Below are 22,715 nucleotides of genomic sequence, written 5' to 3' on the forward strand. Positions count from 1 at the left end.
GGCCCCTCTGCACCACACCATAGCCAGGCTTGCATGGGTGGCTGTCTCCTGGGACCCAGATCGAGGGGGCTCTAGCCTATGTAAATGTCCCAAGAGCCTGCTGTTCCAAAAGAGTTGTGCTGTGACCAGGTGACCAGGTGTCCTGCCTGGTGACGCCCTCCAGGCCGCTCGCACGGGGTGGATCCTGAAGCCAGAACTGGGAAGCCCTCTTCTGCTTTTCAGGGACAGTGGACTCGGGCCTGGCCCACACGGGAAAGCAGAGCAAGAAAGAGTGGGAGCTTCTCGAGAAACATGCCCCAGCTCCCCACCTACAGCGTGAGGGGCTGTGGAGACCGGTTTTCTGAACACCATGCAGAAGGTGCATCCCAGCTCCAGGAAGTTAAGCTTCCTAGACGAGGAGACTTTTTCTTTTAAATCCAAGATCTGAGCTTGGTCACTGGATGAAAAGAAACAGCAGGCCCAGAGGCCCAGTCTGGTGGGACAAATTTGACTCAGGCGGCCTCCACAAGTGACCTGCAGAAGAGGAGATATGCACGGCGACCAAGGCTCAGAGACCACCACCCTGGGAGTCTCTCCCCAACCAACGGCGGATGGAACGCAGAGGGAACCCCTCACCAGGGCCTCCTCCTTCCAGGCCTCGGAGCCACAGAGAAAAGGGGTGAGGGAGCCAGGAATGGTTGGGTGCACTTCTGTTGCAGGCCCAGACGCAAAGCCTGTCCCAGGCTGTGCAGACACCCAGCCGCTGCGGCCTGGCACCCACGTGGACACTACAGAGGAGCTGGCATGTCTTTTTACCTTTGAGGAAGATGGGAACGGATGTTTTTCTCTAAGACTTTCTGGGGAGGACAACAGACCCTCCCTGCCTGGAAATGCGCCCTGCTACCTGAGAAGATGTAAGGGCGACAGCCATCATGACTCATTCTGCAGAGACAGGCCAGGACGGCCCAGGCTGGAGAAGCAGGGAGAGTCAGGGAAGCCTGGGTACCCTGGAAAAGAAGAGCCCATGCTCCAGAGGTCCCCTTCCGGTGAGACAGCCAAGAACAGAGACTAAGGCTGAGTCACCACCTCATAGATTCTCTCGCATCCCGCCAGGGAGGAGGCTGGCCCCCAGGGAAGTCGCCGTGCTGGCCATGTGATAATGAAGCTTGAACGTGAAGGCTCCTGGGGCAAGTGCACTGCCATGCGCCCACGACGAGTCATAAGTCTCCACGCATGGGTGGGTTTCAGGGGTCCCAGGCAGAGGTCTGAGGTGAGGCAGCGTGCCCGGGTGGGGGCACGGGTTACAAGGGCCCGTACTTGGTCTCGTACTTGGACACGATGGTCTTGCACTTGCCCACCTCCTTGCGCAGCTCCGCCACCTCCGTCCGCAGGGCTGTGTTCTCCTTCTCCAGGAAGGCCGCCCGGATGGTGATCTGGTTCTCCTTCAGGCGCCGGGCGTCCCGAGACCGCTTGGCCGCCACGTTGTTCTTCTTGCGTCTCGTCCAGTACTTTTCGTCCTGTCAGGAAGGGTCCTCTGTGGGTCTCTCCTCTTTCCCATGAGGGAACCCAACCTTCCCCTCCTGCCAGCACTGCATACACCCGATTCCTCATATAACCCACGTGGTCCAGCCAGAATGAGAGCTGGGACCCCGGGGAAGGAGCTGCACGTGCCCCGGGACACCGAGGGGCCCCGCCCTTTCCCAGGGAGGCGGGATGAGAATGCAAGCCTTTGGTGGGATCTGTGGTGGAAGGAAGGGCGCTCCACCTACTGGTGGCCTGCTCTGTGCTGCTCCAACATAAAGCAGTGCCTATACTCTTGCCTCACTTAGGCACTCTGGCTGTGGCTAAGGGTGGGCACTCTGAGTCCAGTCCCCTGAGTTCACATCTTGGTTCTGCCACTTTCTAGCAGTGGAACCGTGCGAGTTCCTTAACCTCTCAATATCTCGTGCCCCTCATCTTTACAACAGGGGATAATTACAGTAATGACCTCTTAGAGTTGCTTGAGGATAAGATGAGTTAATATGTACAAGGTGCTTGGCCTACCAGTGCCTGGCCTACAGTAAGGTTTACTGTATTTATTGTTGTTTTTATTAAAGCCTCAGAAACATCTCAAGAGGCAGGTATGGTTATTCCTACTTTACAGATGAGGAACCTGAGGTCTGCCTGACTCCAAAGCTTACAAGAAAAGTCCTTCTTACGAGTTTTTCATCAGAGGGAAGGGAAAAACTGCAGAATCCTCCTCTCTCCCCCCTCCCAGTTCCTACAAAACCACCAGCTTGAAGGCTGCTTGCTAATCCATGGGATGGCAATACACAACCATCCTCTGTCCTTCAAAGTGAGGGCTTGTTCAACCCCAGTTTCTGTGGCCTAGTGAGCTCTTGCCCGAAGGCTGGGTTGAAGCCAGGGAAGTGAGAGCATCAGCACAGCTGGCTGCCAGAAAGGAAAGAGAGAAGCTGCAGGGAGTCACGCTGGGGCCAAATGCCACCCAACTCCCTTTCTTTCTCTGAGCTGCTGCAGGATGTGGCTCTAAGCTCTGAACTCAGCCTTCCTAAATGTGTCCACAGGAGGGAGGGTGCTCTAGATGAAATCGAATGTGAAGAAGCACAGCCCCTTGGCTTCTGAACCAACACTGTACCTTCACTACAGTGGATACACCAGGTTACCTTCTGCTCATCGGGGACAAAGACCTTCTTGGCCTTTTTGATCATGGGCTGGGGCTTCAGGTCCTCCTCTGCAAACTTGTGCTTCCGAGGGTTGAACAGCTCCCCACCCGGCACACTGGAGAGGACCAGGTCGGCAGGGTCGGGATTGAAGTTCACATCCACCTCCACGCAGTTGGGGTCGATGGGACTGGGTGTCTCCCTCTCCTTTTCCAGGGAGGATTCTGAAAGACACAGAGGCAGGTGGTCCTGAAACAGTCTAGACTCACTGGACAGCCAAGACTCACGTCACACACCCAGACACCTGCTTGAATCTCAAGGTTGCACAAGCCATTGCCGCTTGGAGGGAAGAAAAACTACCGCAGCACCAGCCCCGAAGCCAGATTGGCATATGTGATTCAATTCAACAACACAAACATGGAAAGAATTCTTCCCTTTAGGAACAAAATGCTCAAAAGGAAACAGAGGCCCTCGAAAAAGACAAAATTTTCCGATTGTTTTTCCCCCCGGAAATGGTAAGCAGAACATTAAATCATCATACCCCTTTAACTTCCTGTGGTTTCAAGTTCTCAAGTAATGAGAAACAGCGGACTCTCACCAGGAACTGTGATGGGTTAGGGACACAGACTGAATAACGAAATGGCTTCCATTTCTGAATCCCCTGAGACAAATCAGTGGCTGTGCTCATTTAGTCTTATAACAACTCTGAAAGGGAGATGGGTGTTAACCTTATTTTACAGATGAGGAAACTAAGGCTCAAAGCAATGACATGGTTTTCCCAGGATCACATGGATGGTAAATGACTGAACTAAAACTTAAGTCTGGGTCTGGCTGACTCTGAATCCTTGTTCTTCACCGCCCTACCCGGCTGTGGCTTTATAGTGGACATTGGATTTAAGGAACTTTCAGAAGTCAAAGGTTATGTGTTAGGGAGAATCCCCTGGCGGTCCAGTGGTTGGGACTCCACGCTTCCGCTGCATGGGGCGCGGGTTCGATCCCTGGATGGCGAACTAAGATCCCATAAGCTGTGTGGAGCGGCCAAAGCAAACAAACAAACACACAAAAAAACCTGTCCAAAGGTTATGTGTTATTAGAGATAATTTATTTAAAAAATCTACGCCTTTGGCCTACTTGTTCAATGCTACTGATAGGAGTACACAAAATAATTATTCAGTCCACAGATACTTATTGAACACCTACTATATGCCAGGAACTGTCATGCCAAAGACAAAGCAGTGAACAAGACAAGTAAAAGTCCTTGCCTTCATGGAATGTTATTCTAGTGGGGAAGGCCAACATTACACAAGATAAATTACAAGTATCTATATAAAACTGTCAGATGCCATGTGGATATTTGAGAGAAGAACATTTCAGAGAGTGAACACCAGGTGCATGGTCTGTGCACAGGCAAGCACTGGGATAGTCAAGGAAGAGCAAAGGAGACCATTGTGGCTGCAGTGGGTGGATGAGAGGCAGGAGTAACCGGAAAGGCCCAGAACAGAAAACATGGGGCCTTTAATCCCTATAAAGCAGTGGTTCTCAATAGGGGACGATTTTGTTCTGCAGGGGATATGTGACCATGTTAGGATGGGGGGGTATGTTCTACTGGCATCTAGTGGGTAGAAGCCAAGGATGCTGCTAAACATCCCACAGTGCATAGGACAGTCCCTCCCCAACCCCAACAAAAAAATTATCTGGTCCAAGTGTCAATAGGGCCACTGATTTTGACTTTCACCCTGAGTTGAAAGAAGTCATTGGAGGGTTCTGAGCAGAGGTGTGACATGATCAGACTTAGGTTTTAACTGGATCATGCATATAAACTAACTGTATCCTATCAAAGGGGTTAATTACAAACAAGGATGAGTGTCAGAGGAGTGAATGACCAGGGACCAATGTGGTAACTATAGGAATAAACAACAGTCAAGGCACCCAAGGCTGGCAACTAGACCTCCCCTGTCCTGCTGGTGGAAGTATACATGGCTACAGCCATTTTGTACACTATTTGGCAACATCTACAAATGCTGATTGAGTAAATGTCTGATGACCCAGCTGCTCTATTCCTTGGTAAATGCCCGACAGAAATGCATACAGGTATTTACCAAAGACTCACACGCAAATGTTCAAGGCAGTGCTATGCACAATCCCAAACTAGAAACATCTCATGTGCCCATAGCTGAAGAGTGGATAAACTGGTGTAGTCATACAATACAACAATGGAATACCATTCACCAATGAAAATGAACAAAGTTCTGCTACAGGCAGGCAACAACGTGGATGATTTTCACAAACGGAGCTGAGGAAAGAAGCTAGGCACAAAAGAATACGTACTACTTATGTCTTTTCTATAGAAGGAACTGAAAAATGAACTCTTTCATTTCTACCATGTGTACAACTCTTACTTCATCTGTATCGTGGCTTTTCTCTCTGTCACAGGAATTTTCCATAAGTATGTTCTGTAAATCTATTTTGTTAGTTACTGATGTCCACATGATTTATATGTTACTGTAAGGCTAGTTACAGGATGCTATAAATGTGAGAGTATAAATGTAATTGACTTATGATTGTTGAAAAAAAGAAGGGAACATAATATACAGTTTCATTTACAGAACATTCGACTATAAGCAAAATGAATCTTTGGTGATGGAAATAAGGATAGAGACTACCTCTGGGGAGTAAGGACCGAGAGGGGTCCCAAGGCACTTTGGGGATCCCAACAGTGTTCTCTATCCTGATCTGGGTGGTAGTTACACAGGTGGGTTCACTCTGTGAAGATTAACTGAGTGGTATACTTATGATACTGGCATTTCTGGATGCCGTACTTCATTAAGAAGGTTTACTTAAAAACAAAATCAAAGGCAAATGTCACCTAGGTGGTCTAAGGTGTAAGAAGAGGGCTCATTTCCAGCTCTGTCCCCTACCCACACATGGAACCGGCCTTGCAGGACAACCTGACCAGCACAAAAATGAGCTGCCTTCAGGGACCTCCCTGGTGGCGCAGTGGTTAAGAATCCACCTGCCAATGCAGGCGACACGGGTTTGATCCCTGGTCTGGGAAGATCGCACATACCGCGAAGCAACTAAGCCTTTATGCCACAACTACTGAGCCTGTGCTCGGGAGCCCACAAGCCACAACTACTGCACCTACGTGCTTCAACTACTGAAGCCTGAGCACCTAGAGCCCGTGCTCCGCAACAAGAGAACAAGAGAAGCCCCTGCTCGCTGCAACTAGAGAAAGCCCACGTACAAAGACCCAATGCAGCCAAAAATTAAAAAAATAAAATTAAATAAATAATTTTTTAAAAAAAAGCGCTGCCTTCAAACAAAAATTTGGCTGGAATCAGCTGAAGCCTCTCAAGCTGAACAGTTTACAGGAAAGAAATGAGGGGCAGAGGAACATGTTAAAAGGCAGTACAGAGATATAGTCAGAAAAATCTAGCATGTGCAATACTTTACAGGACAAACAATTCAGCTTCTTCAACAAATAAATTGCAAAGAAATAAAAAGGAGAGGGGACCCCATAGATTACAAGAGATTTAAGAAACATAACTAACTGAAACATGTGGGTCTTGTTTGGCTCCTGATTCAAAGGAACTGTAAAGCAATAACACTTATGAGACAACTTTTTGGAAATTTGAGTGCTGATGGATGTATTGTCAATTTCAGATGTTAAATTGGTATTTTTGTTCTGTTTTTTAAAAGAGCCCTTATAGTTTAGATATATATTGAAATATCTATCGATGAAATGATACAATACCTAGGATTTGAATGAAAATAATCAGGTTAAGGGAATGGAAGAAGTTATAGAAAACAAGATAGATTACAAGTTAATTATTATAGAAGCTGAGTGACGGTTACTGGAGGTTCATTATAGCAGCCCTTTACTTTTGTATTTGAACGTTTTTCCAAAAGAAAAAGAAAAAAAAATTGAGCGTGACAATTCCTTGGGTGCAGGTTCCCTGGGTTCCACACCAGTTCCTGGGGTCATTCCTGGGAGACATCTGCCTATACGCCTCGAACTGAGCCTGCAGAAAGCTTTGCAGAGCCCCTGAAACAGGGGCCATGCCTCCTCTGGTGGGTTCGTGACCCAGGGGCATGAAAACCAACCAACTGATCTCCAGAGGTAAAACAGAAAAAGGACACAAGGATGTGGGAGGAATCCCAAAGACGATATCTGTCCTGGCAGCAGAAATGCCTTCTTCATGCCAGTGCCTGAGCAGAACCTGGCTAAACAGCCAAACATCCTGGGTTCAATGCTGCCTCCACTTCCTACCAGCTGTGTTACCTTGAGCAAGTTACCTAACTTCTCAGTCTCCTCACCTATAAAATGAGGATAACAGTATCAGTCTCACAAGGGGGTTTTCGTGAGGATTATGTTAATGCCTGGCACAGAGTAAGTGCTAAACATTATAAATGTTAGCTGTCGTTGTTGTTATTATTAGTGTCGCCTGAGCTTCCTAGTCATCTGTGGCGAGGTGCGCGTGGGGGTAAAGAGCAGCACCGAGGATGCAGAAGGGATTTCTATCCTGTGAAGCCTCTGGCTGGGAGGGCTCGCTCCACCGGGCTAACCAGCTGCGGCAAACAACCAATAGAAAGGCTCCGGCTGCTGCCGAGGGGACTGCTGTTTTCATGTCCAGCCTTGGGAGGCTGTCCTGAAGGGTGAGGAGCACAGGGTTTCTGCTCCCTGTAGGCCCACTGGGACCTCCCCTGAGAGGAGGGGCTCACTAGGTGCGTGGACACAAGCAGCCCTCAGCGGGAAGCAGATTTCCTTGGATGCGGCAGGTGGCCCTGCCCGAAGGCCCATCACCAACCTGTGCTAGACACGGTTTCCGAGGGCTGAAAGACAGCGGTGGAGGAGGATGGTGGGGACGCCGTGGAGGAGCTGGCCGACTCCTTCCCTTCTAGCTCAGCCACAGGCAGCAGCAGGTTCTGGGCCAGGTGGGTGGGGCTGGCAGGGATGCCATTCTCCAGCAGGAACTCATCCAGGTCCATGTACTCCAGGTGGAAAGACTCGCCATCATATGGGATGGTCTTGTCCCAGATGGGTGGCATGAGGGAGGCAGAGACGGCCATGGTGCTGGCTGCTGCAGCCTCGTCTTCCTCCAGCTTTTCCTTCCCCTTTTCCTTATCTGCAGACACAAAATCTGTGATGAGACATCACTCAAGAGGGTAACTCAATCCCAGGAGGCGAGCAGTGAGCCTCACAGGGTGGACCCACCTCTCTCGGAGTCCTGATCCATCCATGAATGTCAAGAGCCCATTCTATTCTCCAGTTATAACCTGGTGCTTGAACCAGGAGCAACGGTCTCCTTTAGAGGTGGCAGCAGACCCTCATCCGTGCCTGGGTTTCCTAGGATGCTCTCCATAAGCTCTGAGGCCTGATGTATCCCCAGGGTTAATTCAGAATGGGCTGTGGGATTACCATCTGCTGGAGAGAGGCTACAGGGAGGAAATGGAGTTTCTGACCCTTCCTGATATCTTAGGAAAGGGCTGATTCCTCAGGCCAAGAACTTTTGTGTTCTCCTGTCCTGTCCCCTCCAGCTGCGCTTCTCCACAGCAACCCAGCCCGGGGCTTGAATCCCAGCTCTGCCACCCACTGCAGTGATGTGTGACTTTAGCCATGTTACTCAACCTCTCCCAGCCTCAGTGTCCTCCACTGTATATAAGGAAAAAGCTGCCTCTTTGGTGAAGATCAGAGGTAACATCTGAAAGTGTCTTGTAGAGCTCCTGGCACATAGCAGGCATTCATTATTACCGTGAGCTTGTTCAGGGCAGGGATTGTGTCTGATTCATTTCTAGATCTCGGGGACCAATACAGGAGCAGGCAGACAGTGAGCCATAGGAAGATGTGTATAATGAATGAAGAAGGCTGGGTTTGTAAACAGACTCCCTTCAGGTTTCTCAAAAAGAGAGGGCCTGGAGCTGTCTTTTCAGGACCTTTTTCAGAGCAACCATTTCAAGAGACTTCTATCCCTGAATAAGCAGAGAAGACTTAAGGCAGGTTTTCTGGGAGGGAAGAGAGGGGTGGAGCTGTAGAAGAAAGCGTGCTCCCATTCAAAGCAAAACTGATCAATCAGTGGGGACGCGATCCCACCTAATTGTTTCAGCCCAAAAGTTATACACGTGGATTGGATATCCAAGAAAGGGTAAATTAAGAAAAAAGACAAAAGAAAAATGTGACAAGGTTGGAAGGAAATCAAAGTGACAGGGAGGCTAATCAGAGAAGTGGGAGATAAAATCATGACAAGTTCATAATAGGTTTTCAAATTGAGGGAGACAACTTTGAATTCTGGATTCTGAAATGAAAAAGAGAAATCAAATATGATTATGTTGGAAATGAACCAGTCATGCACGGACTCCTAGACCACAGACAGCCAAAAAGCAGCCTGTTGGTCCAATAAAAATGGACACACCCAGTGAGTTAAGAAGGTGGAGGTTTTGACAAACAGAATTTGGTCACGGCTTCTAATACAAATTAACTCGAATTCTTGCAACTGCCTTCTGTACCAGGCTTTCGTTTAAAACCAAATGGGAAGTAAGAGAGCCAAGCTTTGGTGGGCTGGGTGGGCCAGATGGCCTCCCTGGTCTCCTTCCTTGGGATATTGACTCTACATTCTGTTCAGAAATGACTGAGATCCATGTTGGGCGGGGTCATGGGGATCAAAGGAGGCAGGAGAAGGGAGGAGACAGAAAAACAGCCCTACTAAAAGGACGAGTAACACTGAGTTCCAGGTTTTGTCTGGCCTAAGCAATTAAGCATATTTTTAATCAGTGTTTTTATAAGATGGAGTTTTAATTGTAAGAGATGATAAAGGACTAGGCCCCTCACTCAGGTCAGAGGGACTGACATCATCAGTGGTTGCCAGTGATACAGTAAAGAGCATGTAAGGGCTAGTTCCGTGACCTTGAGGAAACATCCTCACCTCTCTGAGTGTCAGCTTTCTCCATCTGAGAAGTGGGGTAATCCCCTACTGGATGGCTGTGGAAGACTAAATAGAGATTATGCTGAAGTGATCTGTGAGCATTCTGCAAAGGTAAGGTAGAACTATTGTGATGGATGGTTATTATTTGGTAATCTGACAGAACCTGACAGATGTGGACACCTGTCCTGAGGCAGCTTAACCCAGCCCCAGATTTGGAACAAAGCATTGCCTTAAAAACAAACAAAAGGGTCTGTGCATATGAGGTCCTGAAGCAGGAGAAGAGAGCCTGGCCTCACCTGATGTTGTGGAAGCTATTGGTAACCCAACCCATAGGGATGGGAGCCTGAGAACACACCCAGGAAAGGAAGATAAATGGCATTTTAAAAAATAAAATTAATCCCCCCAGACAGGTAATTCACAAAAGGCCCATTCTTTCCCAAATCCCTGAACTACACCAGTGGTTCTACGAAATTAAAATCTCTCAGATTGAAATCCTCCCTCAGTGCACCTAAAACTCCACTGTAGGTGGCACTCCTGCTGCTCCTTGAACCTCATGTGCCCAGGCCAAAAAACAAGGCCAAACCTGCTTTCCATATAAGCCCCAGGGACCCTTGTGGCCTAGGAAACAAGACAAAGCTCAGCCCTGCCACTGTGGCCCCAAAGACTAGGGTCAGCCCCAAACAACCAGGTGAAGGGCCTCAGTGGCCTCGTCCTAACCCTCATCCCTATACCTGTCTCATCCCAACCTCCCCCTCAGAAGTCGCCTCCCATTCCTTCTCCTGACACCCCTCCCCCACCTCAGCAGCAGCCCTGAAACTCATTTCCAGAAAATCTCCAGTGAGTACCTAGTACCTGGGGATACTCACACGCAGGGATGAAGACAGGTCCTCCTCTCAGGAGGGGGGACGGCCATATACGAAGACAATTCACTATCAGGGCATCTCAAACTTTAGTGGACTTTGGAATCACGGAGGTGGGGTGGGGCTCTCCTTAAAATGCAGATTCCTGTCCCAGGAGCCGCAGAGTCGGTGGGTAAAGGGTGGGGCCCGGAAATCGGCATTTTAAACAAGCACCCCCAAGTGATTCTGATGCAGGCGTCCCCAGAGAAGGCGCCCTGGAGCCTCGTTTAAGGGGCTGCTGCGACCCCCATCAGCCTCCTCAGTAAACCTTACACGTCGCGCGCGCTCCCGGCCGCCCCAATGAACCTCCTCACTGCGACCCCCACTCTACCATCTCCCTCCTGACCCTTCCCCGCCAACCCCCATCTGACCCAACCTCTCTCAACTCGTCCCCGACCTTCTCTTCCCACCCCCTTTGCCTCGCCCTCCGGGCCCCTCACCATCCCTGACCCCATCCCCCTCCGCTGGACCACTTCACCCCGACCTCCGACCTCCGAGGCCCCGCCCTCACAAGGCCCCGCCCCTGCAGAAACCCCGCCCCCAGGCGCGCGCGGACCCCCTCCCCTCACCTAGGCGCGCCTCGCGCGGGGGGTTCTCCATCAGCTTCTTCAGGACCAGAGGGAAGGAGCCCGGCAGGCCCCTTTCCCCGGCTGCGCGCCCCGGCCCCGGGCCCGGCCCCGCCTGCGGCTCTACAGGCGGCTTCTTTCCGCCGCCCGCGTCGGACATCGTGCCCCGCGCTCTGCTCGCGCGCCTCGCCTCCCCCGCCCGCCCCCCGAGATGGGACGGAGCCGTGCGACCCGCCGCAGCTGCCGACACGGGCAGCTATTGCGCAGGCGCCCAGCGGCACCCCCGCCTCCCTCCATCCCTACCCCGCCTGCGGACAGGCTCTGTCATATTAATTATTCATAAGGCCAGGCCAACTTCCCCGGATGGCAGCCTTAGATTGGCCCGCCCCGCGGGAGGGGCAGGCTCAGCCTTCCGGGCCGTAATTGGTTAGGCCGCCCGGGTAAACGAGACACGTGCGGGGCCAGGTGAGGAGCAGGGCCGAAGGCCCCGCCCCGTCCGCCTCTCTGTCACCTGATTGGTGCCTGCTGGAGTCTTGGTCGTAGGCCCTTTTCGGCGACAGCCCCTTCCCTTCTACCAGCGGTTTCACCTTCGCCTCCTTCTTCGTAACCCCTGCCCTTCTTTCGGAACACTGTAACCGCTTTCCCTTCCCTCGCATCCCAATCTCACCACCTTCTGGACGCGCTGAAGGGAGGCGGGGCTGGGAGCAGCCATGCCAGCGGGGGGAGCCTATCAGAGAGCCCCCCCCCGCGCGGGTCACGTGGAGATGCAGCCGAGTCCAGTCTCGTGGGGAGGGGGAAGAAGGAAGGCGCGGAACAGCCAATGGAGGGCGGGGGCGGGGCCCGGGGCGGTGCACGAGGCGCAGCACGTGCGGGGCTGCGGCGGGGCGGGGCGGGGCGGGGCGGGCGTTTCTATTCCGGGGACTCTGCCCAGGGTCGTGGGACAGGGACGCAGAGGCCAGTCCTCACCCTACCTCCCCCGCGATCTAGAGGTTGGCTGAGGGCAGGGCCGGGGACGGCGACATGTTCCCGTAGGGACGGCCGGAGCAGGCTTGGCCGCCGCTGAAGGGGGTGTCAGGTTCCTCACTGATCCCGGGTTTCTGGTGCGGGCGTGGCGGCCAGATAAACACTAGCGTGGAGGGAGCATTCTTGAGGCCGCGGGTGGAGAGAGCGAGCCCGGCCCTGAGCCAGAGTCAGAGTACACGCTTCCGTCCTCGCACTTACTAGTTTGTGACCTTGGGAAAGTCCAGTTGCTTCACTTGAGCCTGTTTCTTCGTCCATAAAATTTAGGGGTTGGGCTAGATAATCTCTAAAGCCCTAAACAGCTCTGAAATTCTGTTCCTCTCTAGGACCTTCCCTTCTTTTTCCTAGGGAAAAAAATAAAACAAAATTCCTTTACACAGGGTACCGGTTACACATTTTGTGGGACAACTACCTCTTCTCAAAATATTTACAAATACTCCCTGGGAGTTCCTCAGGAAACGCCTAAAAATACAAAACGTGAGGGGGTACACAAGTGTGGAGGCCTTATAGGAAGCTGCTCCTAAGTGGCACCCAGAACTTTGTACCTCTTTACAGCACAGATCATACCCTGCCTTGAACCCAAACAAAACTAGACTCTCCCTCCCTGAGAGGGCAGGGACTTCGGCTTACTTGTCCTGTATCGGCCAGTGACTCCCGCCTTCCATGAACGAGGCTGGGGAATGGCAGGGCCTGGTCCCTGGTTCATAGGGTAGGTGCATGACCGCAACACCCAGCTAGATGAAAGTTGTCAGGCTGATGCAATCAGAACTGGGAGTTGAGGAGGAAGAAGAGGCTGGGCCCCTGAGCAAGCCTGGAAATCAAGAGGTTTGAAGAAAATCTGGGTGGTGGTCGAGGCCAGGGGATGGAGCTTGACTCCAAAATTCAAGTTCTTATGGCCACACTAACTAGACTTCAGTCACTTTCTGACTCTGATACCTGCAGCCAACTGCTTCATCTCTCCAGGCCACCTTTCCTTATATGTCAGATGGCGGCGATAGGGCAGGATTGACCTTGTGAGGCTTCCTAAGCCAGTTCGTATAAAATGTACAATTGCAACCCTGCCACAAACAGTAGTTTTCATAGCTTTACTACCACTGATGGGTACAAATCCACTGCTTGGTGTATCCGTTATCCTAGAGGCAGGTATGGTGCCCATGTCGCTGTTTAGTGAAAGTGCTAAATTGTGTACAGAACATTTGTTGTGTTGCAGGGTTGTTGTTAGTGGTATTCTGTATGTGGCTAAACTAATATATCTTTAGGATAAACTGACCTAGTGGTTTTGTTTTGTTTTGTTTTGTTTTTGCGGTACACGGGCCTCTCACTGTTGTGACCTCTCCCATTGCGGAGCACAGGCTCCGGACGCGCAGGCTCAGCGGCCATGGCTCACGGGCCCAGCCGCTCCACGGCATGTGGGATCTTCCCGGACCGGAGCACGAACCCGTGTCCCCTGCATCGGCAGGCGGACTCTCAACCACCGCGCCACCAGGGAAGCCCTGATCTAGAGGTTTTTAGAAACAAAATTCAAAGGACGGTCCGAGGAAATTGATTAAAACAATGTATGAAGTTTAAAAACAAAAATGGCTAGTTTGGCCGCAGAGCAGCTTGCTGGATTAGAGTTAAATGTATATTTTCATGGCTAATGTGACATTATTGAAGAGAAAAAATTTCTCAAGATATTAGAGGAGGATTTGTAGTAACATAACAGTGGAAGGTTATAACATTCGTTTTATGACAAAGGTGGTATGTAGTAAGAGGGAGTAAAGATTTAGATTTTTTTTTTTAAAGCTGCAGTTGTCCAAAAGGGATAATGCCTACTCTGCTTATCACCCGTCCTGGAGCAACTGATTTAACAGGCGAGTGGCACTGGTGAGAAGCTCAGTAAGCAGCTTAGGGCCTTAAAACTTAGTTTTGATTCGGTCCTCTGTTCATGTACCGACACTCCCCAAAGAGGGATTTTTTTTCCCCTGGACAACCGCAGGGTAAATGGTGTGTCACAAACACCACGGCAGGAACATTATAAACATGTTCTCTCTCATGCTTACTTGCAAGCTGGGAGGTGAGCTACACTGCCAACTGGCAGCACTCAACAGCACCATCCTGGAGGCGGGAGCCATTATGTTCTTGTCTTCATTCTCCGGCTGATCCGAGAAGAGCCACAGCATCCTGTCTCTACCTCTCCCTCCTATCAGTAAAGTGGGAATAACAGCACAGCCTTGCCCCTTCTCTTAGTGGAGGAATAAATGTTGTGAGAAGTAATTAGCTAATTTCCATAGTGTTTGTGAGCCCAGCAAAGAAAGAAACTCTATAAAAAGAACATATTATTACATGGTTAAGACTTTAAAGCTATGAAGTGATACCTTAGTATTTTATAGCAATAGGGTTTCAATGCAGCAACTTCTTGAGGGAAATGTGGTCCTGGGGCAGCAGTGACTTTGTGGGGTTGGGACGCAGACCTGGGTAGAGTCTCTCCACAGCACTGTCCAGCCACTTGTCCTTGAGCTAGGGACTTCTGCTGCCTAAGTCTCAGTTACTTTTCTCTTGGAAACGGAAATGGCTCTGCTTACCTCATAGAGTGGTTATGAGGATTACGTGTGGGAAGCAACGTCAAGTGGCAGCCTGAACAGCGAATGGCGTGGAGTGCATGGGCCTCCACCCTTCCCCTTCATTCAGGTTGTGTTGGGTGAGGAGTACGATTATTTTGGCTGAGGGGACAAGGCTGTGAGTGGGTTCTTCAGTCTAAGCTACTGCAGAGAAAGGATGTGAAACATCCATTTTCCAGGGCTGGACTGGCTTTAAATTCTACTCTTTAGAGTTCCAGAAACTTGCTAACCAACCCAAGTTAAAAATTTAATTTGGTTGAGCATATGCAGAACAGGTGCCTTTCATTAAGCTGCTATACCAACTTGGATTATTTAAATTTGAAGTTCAGAGGAACTAAAACTCCAGCATGGGAGCCTTTGACCAGATACCACATAATGATCTCTTTGGCCACATAGTCAGCATCTAACAGGACAGTACGACTCCGTCTTCTGACTTACTGCACAATGTGACATGAGCCTGGTGTCTGTAAGAGCAGGACAGTGAGAAGGCTTCCATTGAGCTCTAACAAAGCCCAGTGATCTGGGTGCTTTGTGATACCAAATGCAGGAGAGCACAGAGCTTTGTTCAGGGTAGTAACTCAGTAAGTATTTGTCGGCTCGCTCTGTGGTGGGTGCTGGTAGGAGGGTTAACAAAACCTTTCAGAGCCAAGTCATATACATCTGGAACGTTATTGACATGAAATAACAGTCATTGTGTTTGATTCACAATCAAACCTGGAATAACAAACATGAACCGTTTTTATGGCAAGTCTCCCGCCACTGGCCTTGCCCACAACTGCTGCCTTTCGAGCCCACATACCTTGTGGCTGCATGGTTCTGGGCTGTGGTTTGTACCTCGGTCTCAGTGTGTCCTAGGGGAGAAGTGGCAGGTGGAGGCCCTTCGCTAACTCTTGCCCATCTCTTCAATACTCTCAAGAATACCAGTTTCCTGTTCGGCTTGCATTTTGTCCGCTGCCCAGGTTTGGACTGTAGAAGGGAATGCCCCAAGAGCCATTTCCAGAGAGCAGCCCTCACCTCCAGGCTCTGCCACGTCTCAACAGCCACTTCCTGACAGCCAAGGGCCCTCCAGTGGAGGCTGTGTTGGTGCAGTGGTAGGGTGTGGGCTCTGGAGCTGGAACATCTAGGTCTGATTCCTGCTTTGACTACTTCCTGTGTGACCTTGGGCGAGTTACTTAACCTCTGAGCCTGAGAAGTAAAGGAGTCAATTCAGGCGCACTGCTGAGACTAGCACTTGGAGCATAGCAAGTGCTCACCTGAGGTTGTCACTTACCACAATTTCACGTTGGGTTGTCCTCGAAACACCCTGTTCCTCCTAAGCTACCACTTCCCCAAGAATAGTGTGTGTGCGTGTGTGTGTGCGTGTGTGGGGCGGACCTTGCAGGCAGGGAGGTGATAGCCTCACTCTTCTCTATGACCTTCAAGGCCCTGCAGGCTCTCCCCCTTGCGGGTCTCTCCAACCTCACCCCTTCCTTCCTTCCCACTTAATAAAACACCTCCTGCAGCCACAGTGGCCTTTCATTCCTCAGACACATGTATCTTTCTTGCCCCAGGACAGGGCCTTTGCAGGTGCTGTTCCCTCAGCCTGAAAGTTCTTGATGTACCTGGCTCTTCGTCACCCTCCAGGCCTTGGCTCAGATGTCACTCCCTCAGAGAGGCTGGCCCTGACCTCCCTGATTGCTGACTCTCTGTCTCCCCGCTGGAATGCAAACAGCAGGCGAACAAGGGCAGTGTTTGTGTCACTCGTCGCTGTGCCACAAGTGTAGCAAGGACTCAACGTGATGAATGTTTGGATGACTCGAGAGGTACTGCCCTGAGACCTGGTTCCAGAGACCCCAGGGAATTCCGTGGGTAGGGAGGAGCCTGGAAGCCGGCCGAGCTGGGTTGGAGCCCCTCGACAACTGTGTGGCCTTCCCATCGCTGAGCGTTAGCCTCCTCATCTGTACAATGGATCATCACAACTCCCTTGCAAAGCCGTTTCACGGATGGAGATGTAAAAGCACTGAGCACGGTTCCCAGGACACACCTGGGAAACAGGGGCCTTTAGAACCAGGATTCATTCCTTTAGCAACCTAGCCTTGGGACAGGCCCATTGAGGTGTAAAAGCCATCTGGACTGCTGGACACTGCTGTCAGTCTCTGGCACTCGGTGAGAATGAGTTTCTCACGTTTCCCTGATTGGTGATGGGGATGGGACGGGGTTGGGGGACAGGTAGAGAAGAAGGATGAGTCCCTGACGCTGGGGTGAAGAAGAGGCAGGCCTGCATGCTGGCCCCGAGGGTAGCCAGTTCCTCTGAGCGTGTTTCCTTGCCATTTAGGAGGTGGTAACGAGGGTTAGAACTAACACATCCAGTACAAAGAAGGTCCCTTCCCGCACTTCTTCCCTGGAAGCAAACTTCATGATTTCTCGGGTTTGCTCTGGTTCCCCAAGACTGGGAGTGGAGGCGACCACATGGACTTTACTGATGCCAAGCCCAGGACAGCCCAGGCTGCACTGAGTCCACTCTCTTGCCTGTTCACCTCAATTCCCCAAGAGGAGGCTACCCAGACCCCTGCCTCTGCCCCAGCGAGTCCCACTAAGATCTGGCCTGTTATCATTCAGCCCTTTCTCTGGCCAGCTCAGCTGGCCTGTCCTGTTTGGTGCGGGGCTGTTGGCACCATGCCCCCAGGAGCCTCAGCACGTGTTTCCAAGGAGACAGCCCTGAGTATGCTCCCACAAACTTGCAACGTCCCCTTCTTTCAAGGAGAATATCCATGGAAAGGAGGGTGGAAATGAGGGAGTGAAGGTCGGATTGCAAAAGTGATGTCCGTGGAAGGAGCATAATGCCAGGCCCAGCTGCTGTTTGCCTTTCACAGAGAAAACAGTGTGGCACTTCACAGTTTGCAAACGCTCTCACATGGGATAGCTCACTTAATCCTGGCCACAAACCTGTGAAGCAAGTATTCTTCTCACAGATTGGGGATGGAGAGAGGCATGTCAAGGATACCGTGCTGGGTGGCCCACAGCGATTCTGGTTAGGAGCTCCTGACACGGGGAACCTGCCTGCTCAGCTGAAAGTGATGGCCTTATTCAACCTCTGGTATGCTTTCACGCTACATGGTTCCCTGAAAAGGAGGCCCGAGTGACCAAAGTTGGCAGAAAGATGAGGGGCAGCCTCTGAACACAGCCAAGGAATGAGGAAAGGATAGGCTGTAAAGAGCTAACAGCGTGGTTTAGAGAAGCAGGGTCTTTCCAGAATCTGGAGAAGGAAGTGTGAGAGCAAGCAGCCTGGAACAGAGTGGCCTCTTGGAAGAGGATCCTTGGGAGAAAAGGCAGGTGCGGAAACAGGAAGAACAGTCCTTAGGGGTCAGGGCCCAGAGGCAGAGGGGAAACTGAGTCAGAGCTCGGGACACAGACCCACTCTCTGGCTGGATGTAGATTTCTCTGCCTACAAGAAAGTTGGTTGAATGGGTGGCTCAGAATGAGGGGCCACCGGGTGGTGGCTGTAGCCTGAAGCCGAGGAGTCTCGAGCCTGGTCAGCACTGTTGGAGGAAGTCTGCTTACCCAGGAAAGGGGGGAGTCTACACAGGCTGGGGTGGGAGGCCCGGGGCAGCAAAAGGGAGAGGCCCCGAGGTCGGGGCTCAGGGAGCGTCCTTGATTTAGAAAATGGAGAGGCTGCAGGGAGAGCAGAGTCTCGTGAGGGCATGTTCTCACCCTCTGCACGGCCCCCCTCTGACGTCCCCTCCCGCTGGACCCAAGGTGTGCTCTGCACGTGACCCCCGTGTGAGCTGAAGCATAGTCACCGGGCTGGGGAGAGTGGGGACTTTGTAAAGAGGTCTCCGTCCCCCACCCCGGAGAAACCTGCGCCGCTCACACCACAGCACCGGGCGAGAAATCCCGAGGAGCAACCAGCGCCTCTGCTGCCCCCCTCCCGGGGGTCTGAAGCCAGAGTGAGGGATGCACACGGGGGAGAAGCCCTTGAACGACACGGGTTTGAACCGCGCGGGTCCACTTACACGTGGATTTTTTCACTAACTACGTACAGTACTATGTGATCTGTGGTTGGTTGAATCCAAGAATGTGGAAACATGTACCCACGGGGTGACTATAAAGTTATACGCAGATTTTCAGCTGTGAGGGGGGTTGGGCCCCTGACCCCCATGTTGTTCAAGGGTCAACTATGCTTGCTACATGCCCACTGGAAATCCTAGTTGTGATGGTGTGTGCACTGTCTTCACCAAGGTATAGTGCCTTCAGCTGGATACGTTTATTTTTATGAAAGATTTGGAGAGTCTGGGAGCTTTGGAAAGTGGCGATGGCAGGTTAGGGGCAGTAATAAGAGCGAGGTCTTTGTGGGTTTCACTGATCCCCTTGACTCTTCGACCCTCGTCCCCTTATTTCATCCACCCATTGGCATCTGTCAGTCTGCCCGGGTCTCATGCTTCTGACTCTCAGTGAGACACCACGTAGCGAAGTGATAGGAGGTGGCCTGAGACTCTGGTCCATCCCCCGTGGACCAACCCAGCTGTACCAAACCAACTGTCCTCTGTGAGGTCACCAGTTCTCAGCAGAGCTCTCCCTGAGACCCTGGGCAAGTCCCCTCCGTGCTGGGCCCTGACTTTGCCGTCCACGGTGCGCAGTGGGGACTTTGCAGCTGTCGCGGGGCTCTGGGGACCAGCTGGGAGCTGGGGACCAGCAGCTGCTGCTGCTCTTCATAGACCTTGTTATTCAGGTCCGAGGAGCAGCGCCCTGAGTTGCCCCCCAGACCCCTTCCCTGCTCAGCCGGGACCTGACCGTGCAGACCTGCCGGCAGCCCAGCTGCTCCCTGTGCCCGCACTGGGCCACCTGGGCCACCCTACCGTCCCTGGGTGCCCAGACCAAGAAGGGAGCCCTATTCCTCCAGCTTTTGGAAGGACTTCCAGCCTCACCTACCCACACAGGGTGTTCAGAGATGGCAAGAAAAAGTCAGCTGTGGTTCATCGGCCAGGCTGAGTTGAGAGTTTCGAGGTGATGGGCTTCTCCTGGTGAGCAGCTGGGGTCCTGAGTGCCAGGAGGGCACAGACTGCCCACAGGTGAGGCCTGAGGGGGGCCTGGAGCTCGATGAGAGAGCCCACGGGGAACCCTGCCCCGAGCTCTAGGAGCCGCCTTCCTCCCTCGGGCTGTGTCTCCATGAACGGAGCCTGCCGCCCTCATTTCCTGAGCCTGGCTCCCCGAGGTGTGTCAGGGCAGGGGCTGTGGTGTGTGTCCTCGGCCTCCGGTTTGGGAGTGGCCTAAGGGTTCCGTGGAAGGAAGTCCTGTGGGGACAGCCAGGGCTGCCTGGGGATGAGATGTGTCAGGTGCCAGCACGCAGGTGAGGGAGAGGCCTGAGAAAGGTCCCTTGAGGGGACACCCGGGACTCCTAAGTCAGACTCTGGCAGCCGAGGGCAGCTGGGCTCCTTTAAAGGCACCTGTGCAGTTTGAGCAATGAGGACCTGACATCTTCGAACAGAAGCGATTTGGAGAAATATTTGGCAAGAGGGGGCCCCCTGAGCAGGCTGGCGCCCAAAGTTCGCATGGCCCTGGGCCTCTCAGGCAGGATGCGGGAGACACCTGGTGCTGGCTGCCCGCTCTGCCCCTCGGTCCACACCCTCCTCCGCCGGCTCCCTCGCCCCGTGCTTGCCTGTGGTATCCTAGGAACCGGGGCTTCCAGCCTGTGGTCCTGTTACATAACAGCTTCCAGCCCATCCACGGGTTCAGCCCTCCAGCGAGCGGAAGCCGAAGCAGACGCCCAAAGGAAAGCCTCTTCTCCAGACACGGGAGGCTCTCCGAATCTACAGTCTCTGCCAGCCCCCTGCCACCCCAACATGCAGAGGGAGGGAACTTAATAAGCAGTCAGCATCCAGTGCGTACTCTCAGCAGGGCCCTCTGGTCCTGTCCTTGTCCCGCGTGAGCACGGCACCTGTCAGTGGCCACACGCTGGCCACGGCTTCCCAAAGCTAGCAGGCCCTGGGGGCAGTCCCTGAGTGACGGTGCCACTCCCTACCGTGTCCCTCTGCACCCCAGCCCTTCCTCGCCCAGGAAGAGGCCAAGGGCAGACCGCTGCTGGGAACCCTCCCTTGCCTGGAGATGCCTATCCGGCCAATGTGCCTACGGCGGCCTCCACCCCTTGGGCACCTGGGCAGCCAGCCATCACAGACCACGTCCTCTCCTACCTGTCCTCTTCTCTGGCCAAGGCAGAGAGTGCTCCAGCAGGGACTTGAGGACCTCAGGCATGTCCATGGCAGGGGCCACTCCAATCCTGTCGCAGCTCGACATGGCCCGGCAGGGGGTGCTTGCTGGGGGAGTTTAGAAGCAGCTGGAGAGGCAGGAGCTGGCCGGGGAGCCACAGGCTCTGGAGGCAGGCGGGGCGGGAGCCCGAGGCAGCCAATGGGCAGCACGGGCCCCGGCCCGCCCGTCCACCCCCGGCTCGGCCACCTGCCAGCTCCGGCTGCAGCCAGGCCTTCCCTTCCTGCTGCCTGGCAGGGCGGACCTGGCCCTGCGCCAGCCTCAGCACGTGGAGACACAGCACCAATCCTCTGACAGAGAGCCCGGTGTTATCTAACTTTGCAAAGGGAAGTTCTCCCTCAGGCTGGGAGCCAGGACCAGGCCTGCCAGGTGAGAGCAGTGGGCATGCACTACACACTCCGGCCCACTGGGCAGAGGAGCCCTGGAGGCTGGGCCCCACGGAGAGCAGGGCCTGCCGAGGAAGCCAGCCCGGGCTGGGCCCCGAGACCCTGGCAGCAGGCAGCTCAGCACAAGGATGTACTGTGTTGGCACTCACAGGCACACGAGTGGGCGTCACGCACCTACCTGTGGGCTTGTGAGTCTCGAGGGGTTGTTGGCATGTTTTGATGCTGGTCCATATGCTATGCATGCACACGTGCCCTCCCAGGCATACGGTGTGCATGTGGCATGCGTAATTGGGGCTTTACACCATCTGCAGAGCCTGAAGCCTGCTCTTCTAAGGGGAGCGACAAACCTGCAGCCTGGGGTTCCTTTGGTCTTCGGGGACGGGGAGAAGAGGCAGGTGCCTAGCGAACAGGTGCTGGAGGGCAGGCAGAGCAGGCACCACTGAAGGGGGACAGCTCTGTCAACCGGGCTCAGGCTTGTCCTGGACGATGTCCTGCTTCCCAGCCTGTGTCCCAGCCTGGGGAACTTGGTGGCAATTTGCTGTTTGCTGTAGTCCCCTCCCTGGCCCTCTCACCAGGACACTGGCCTCGGAGGTCCCCAGGCCACTTAACTTGAACGTGTGGTTGAAGCCAAAGTTCTGTATGTCGCCCTCCACAAAGACCAACACCTGCGTTGGCCGGCTGGGGCTGGGGGTGGGGTGGGGGAGGGGGCATTGGCTCCACCTCTCCACGCAGTGATGTGGCATCTAGAACAAGCTGCTGGGTCTCAGTTCCAAAACCACTGAATGTTGTGACCTCCAAGGTTCCTTTCAGCTCTGGTTCTGTCTCTGACGCTCCAGGTTGGATGCAGTAAGAATTTGGTTCCTGCACCACAGCTGATTTCTATGTAGTCTTTCCCCGCTTTCTAAAATTCCATTTTGCACAAACAGCAAATACTTCAGGATGCCCTCTAGCCTCTCCTCTTCCCAAAAGCCCCAGCTTATCCTCCAATTACCCACTTTGCCACCCTAATAGTCCTCCCCAAACCATGTTCTTTTCCCAAATTAATTAAAAATTAATTTCAAGTTTTGAATACAAAAAACAGTATATGGCTCAAAGCTCAAAACTTTTGATAAAGGTATACTTGTTATTTTTGGCTGCGTTGGTTTTTTTTTCTGTTGCTGAGGCTTTCTCTAGTTGCGGCGAGCGGGGGCTGCTCTTCGTTGTGGCGCGTGGGCTTCTCATTGCAGTGGCTTCTCTTGTTGAGGAGCACGGGCTCTAGGTGCACGGGCTTCAGTAGTTGCAGCACAAGGACTCAGTAGCTGTGGCTCGTGGGTTTTAGAGCGCAGACTCAGTAGTTGCGTTGCACGGGCTTAGTTGCTCCGCGGCATGTGGGATCTTCCCGGACCAGGGCTCGAACCCCTGTCCCCTGCATTGGCAGTCGGATTCCTAACCAGTGTGCCACCAGG

The 22,715-nt window shown here is 52.9% G+C and overlaps 1 protein-coding gene across 2 annotated transcripts; it reads right to left on the reverse strand.

Annotated features, from left to right (window-relative positions):
- Positions 1–1,280: 1,280 nt before the first annotated feature.
- TEF (TEF transcription factor, PAR bZIP family member) lies at positions 1,281–20,914 on the reverse strand. 2 transcript variants are annotated; one of them, XM_065887335.1, is made up of 4 exons: positions 20,812–20,914; positions 7,448–7,765; positions 2,643–2,863; positions 1,281–1,496 (listed from the first exon to the last, which is right to left on the reverse strand). In XM_065887335.1, exons 1-4 carry the CDS (start codon positions 20,912–20,914, stop codon positions 1,281–1,283), a joined length of 858 nt encoding a protein of 285 aa, XP_065743407.1. The 2 variants fall into 2 exon arrangements, with proteins under 2 accessions (XP_065743407.1, XP_065743406.1); XM_065887334.1 differs by lacking the exon at positions 20,812–20,914 and adding an exon at positions 11,028–11,184.
- Positions 20,915–22,715: the final 1,801 nt, after the last annotated feature.

Source organism: Phocoena phocoena, chromosome 11 (genome assembly GCF_963924675.1).
Source record: "Phocoena phocoena chromosome 11, mPhoPho1.1, whole genome shotgun sequence".
Classification (NCBI taxonomy): domain Eukaryota; kingdom Metazoa; phylum Chordata; class Mammalia; order Artiodactyla; family Phocoenidae; genus Phocoena; species Phocoena phocoena.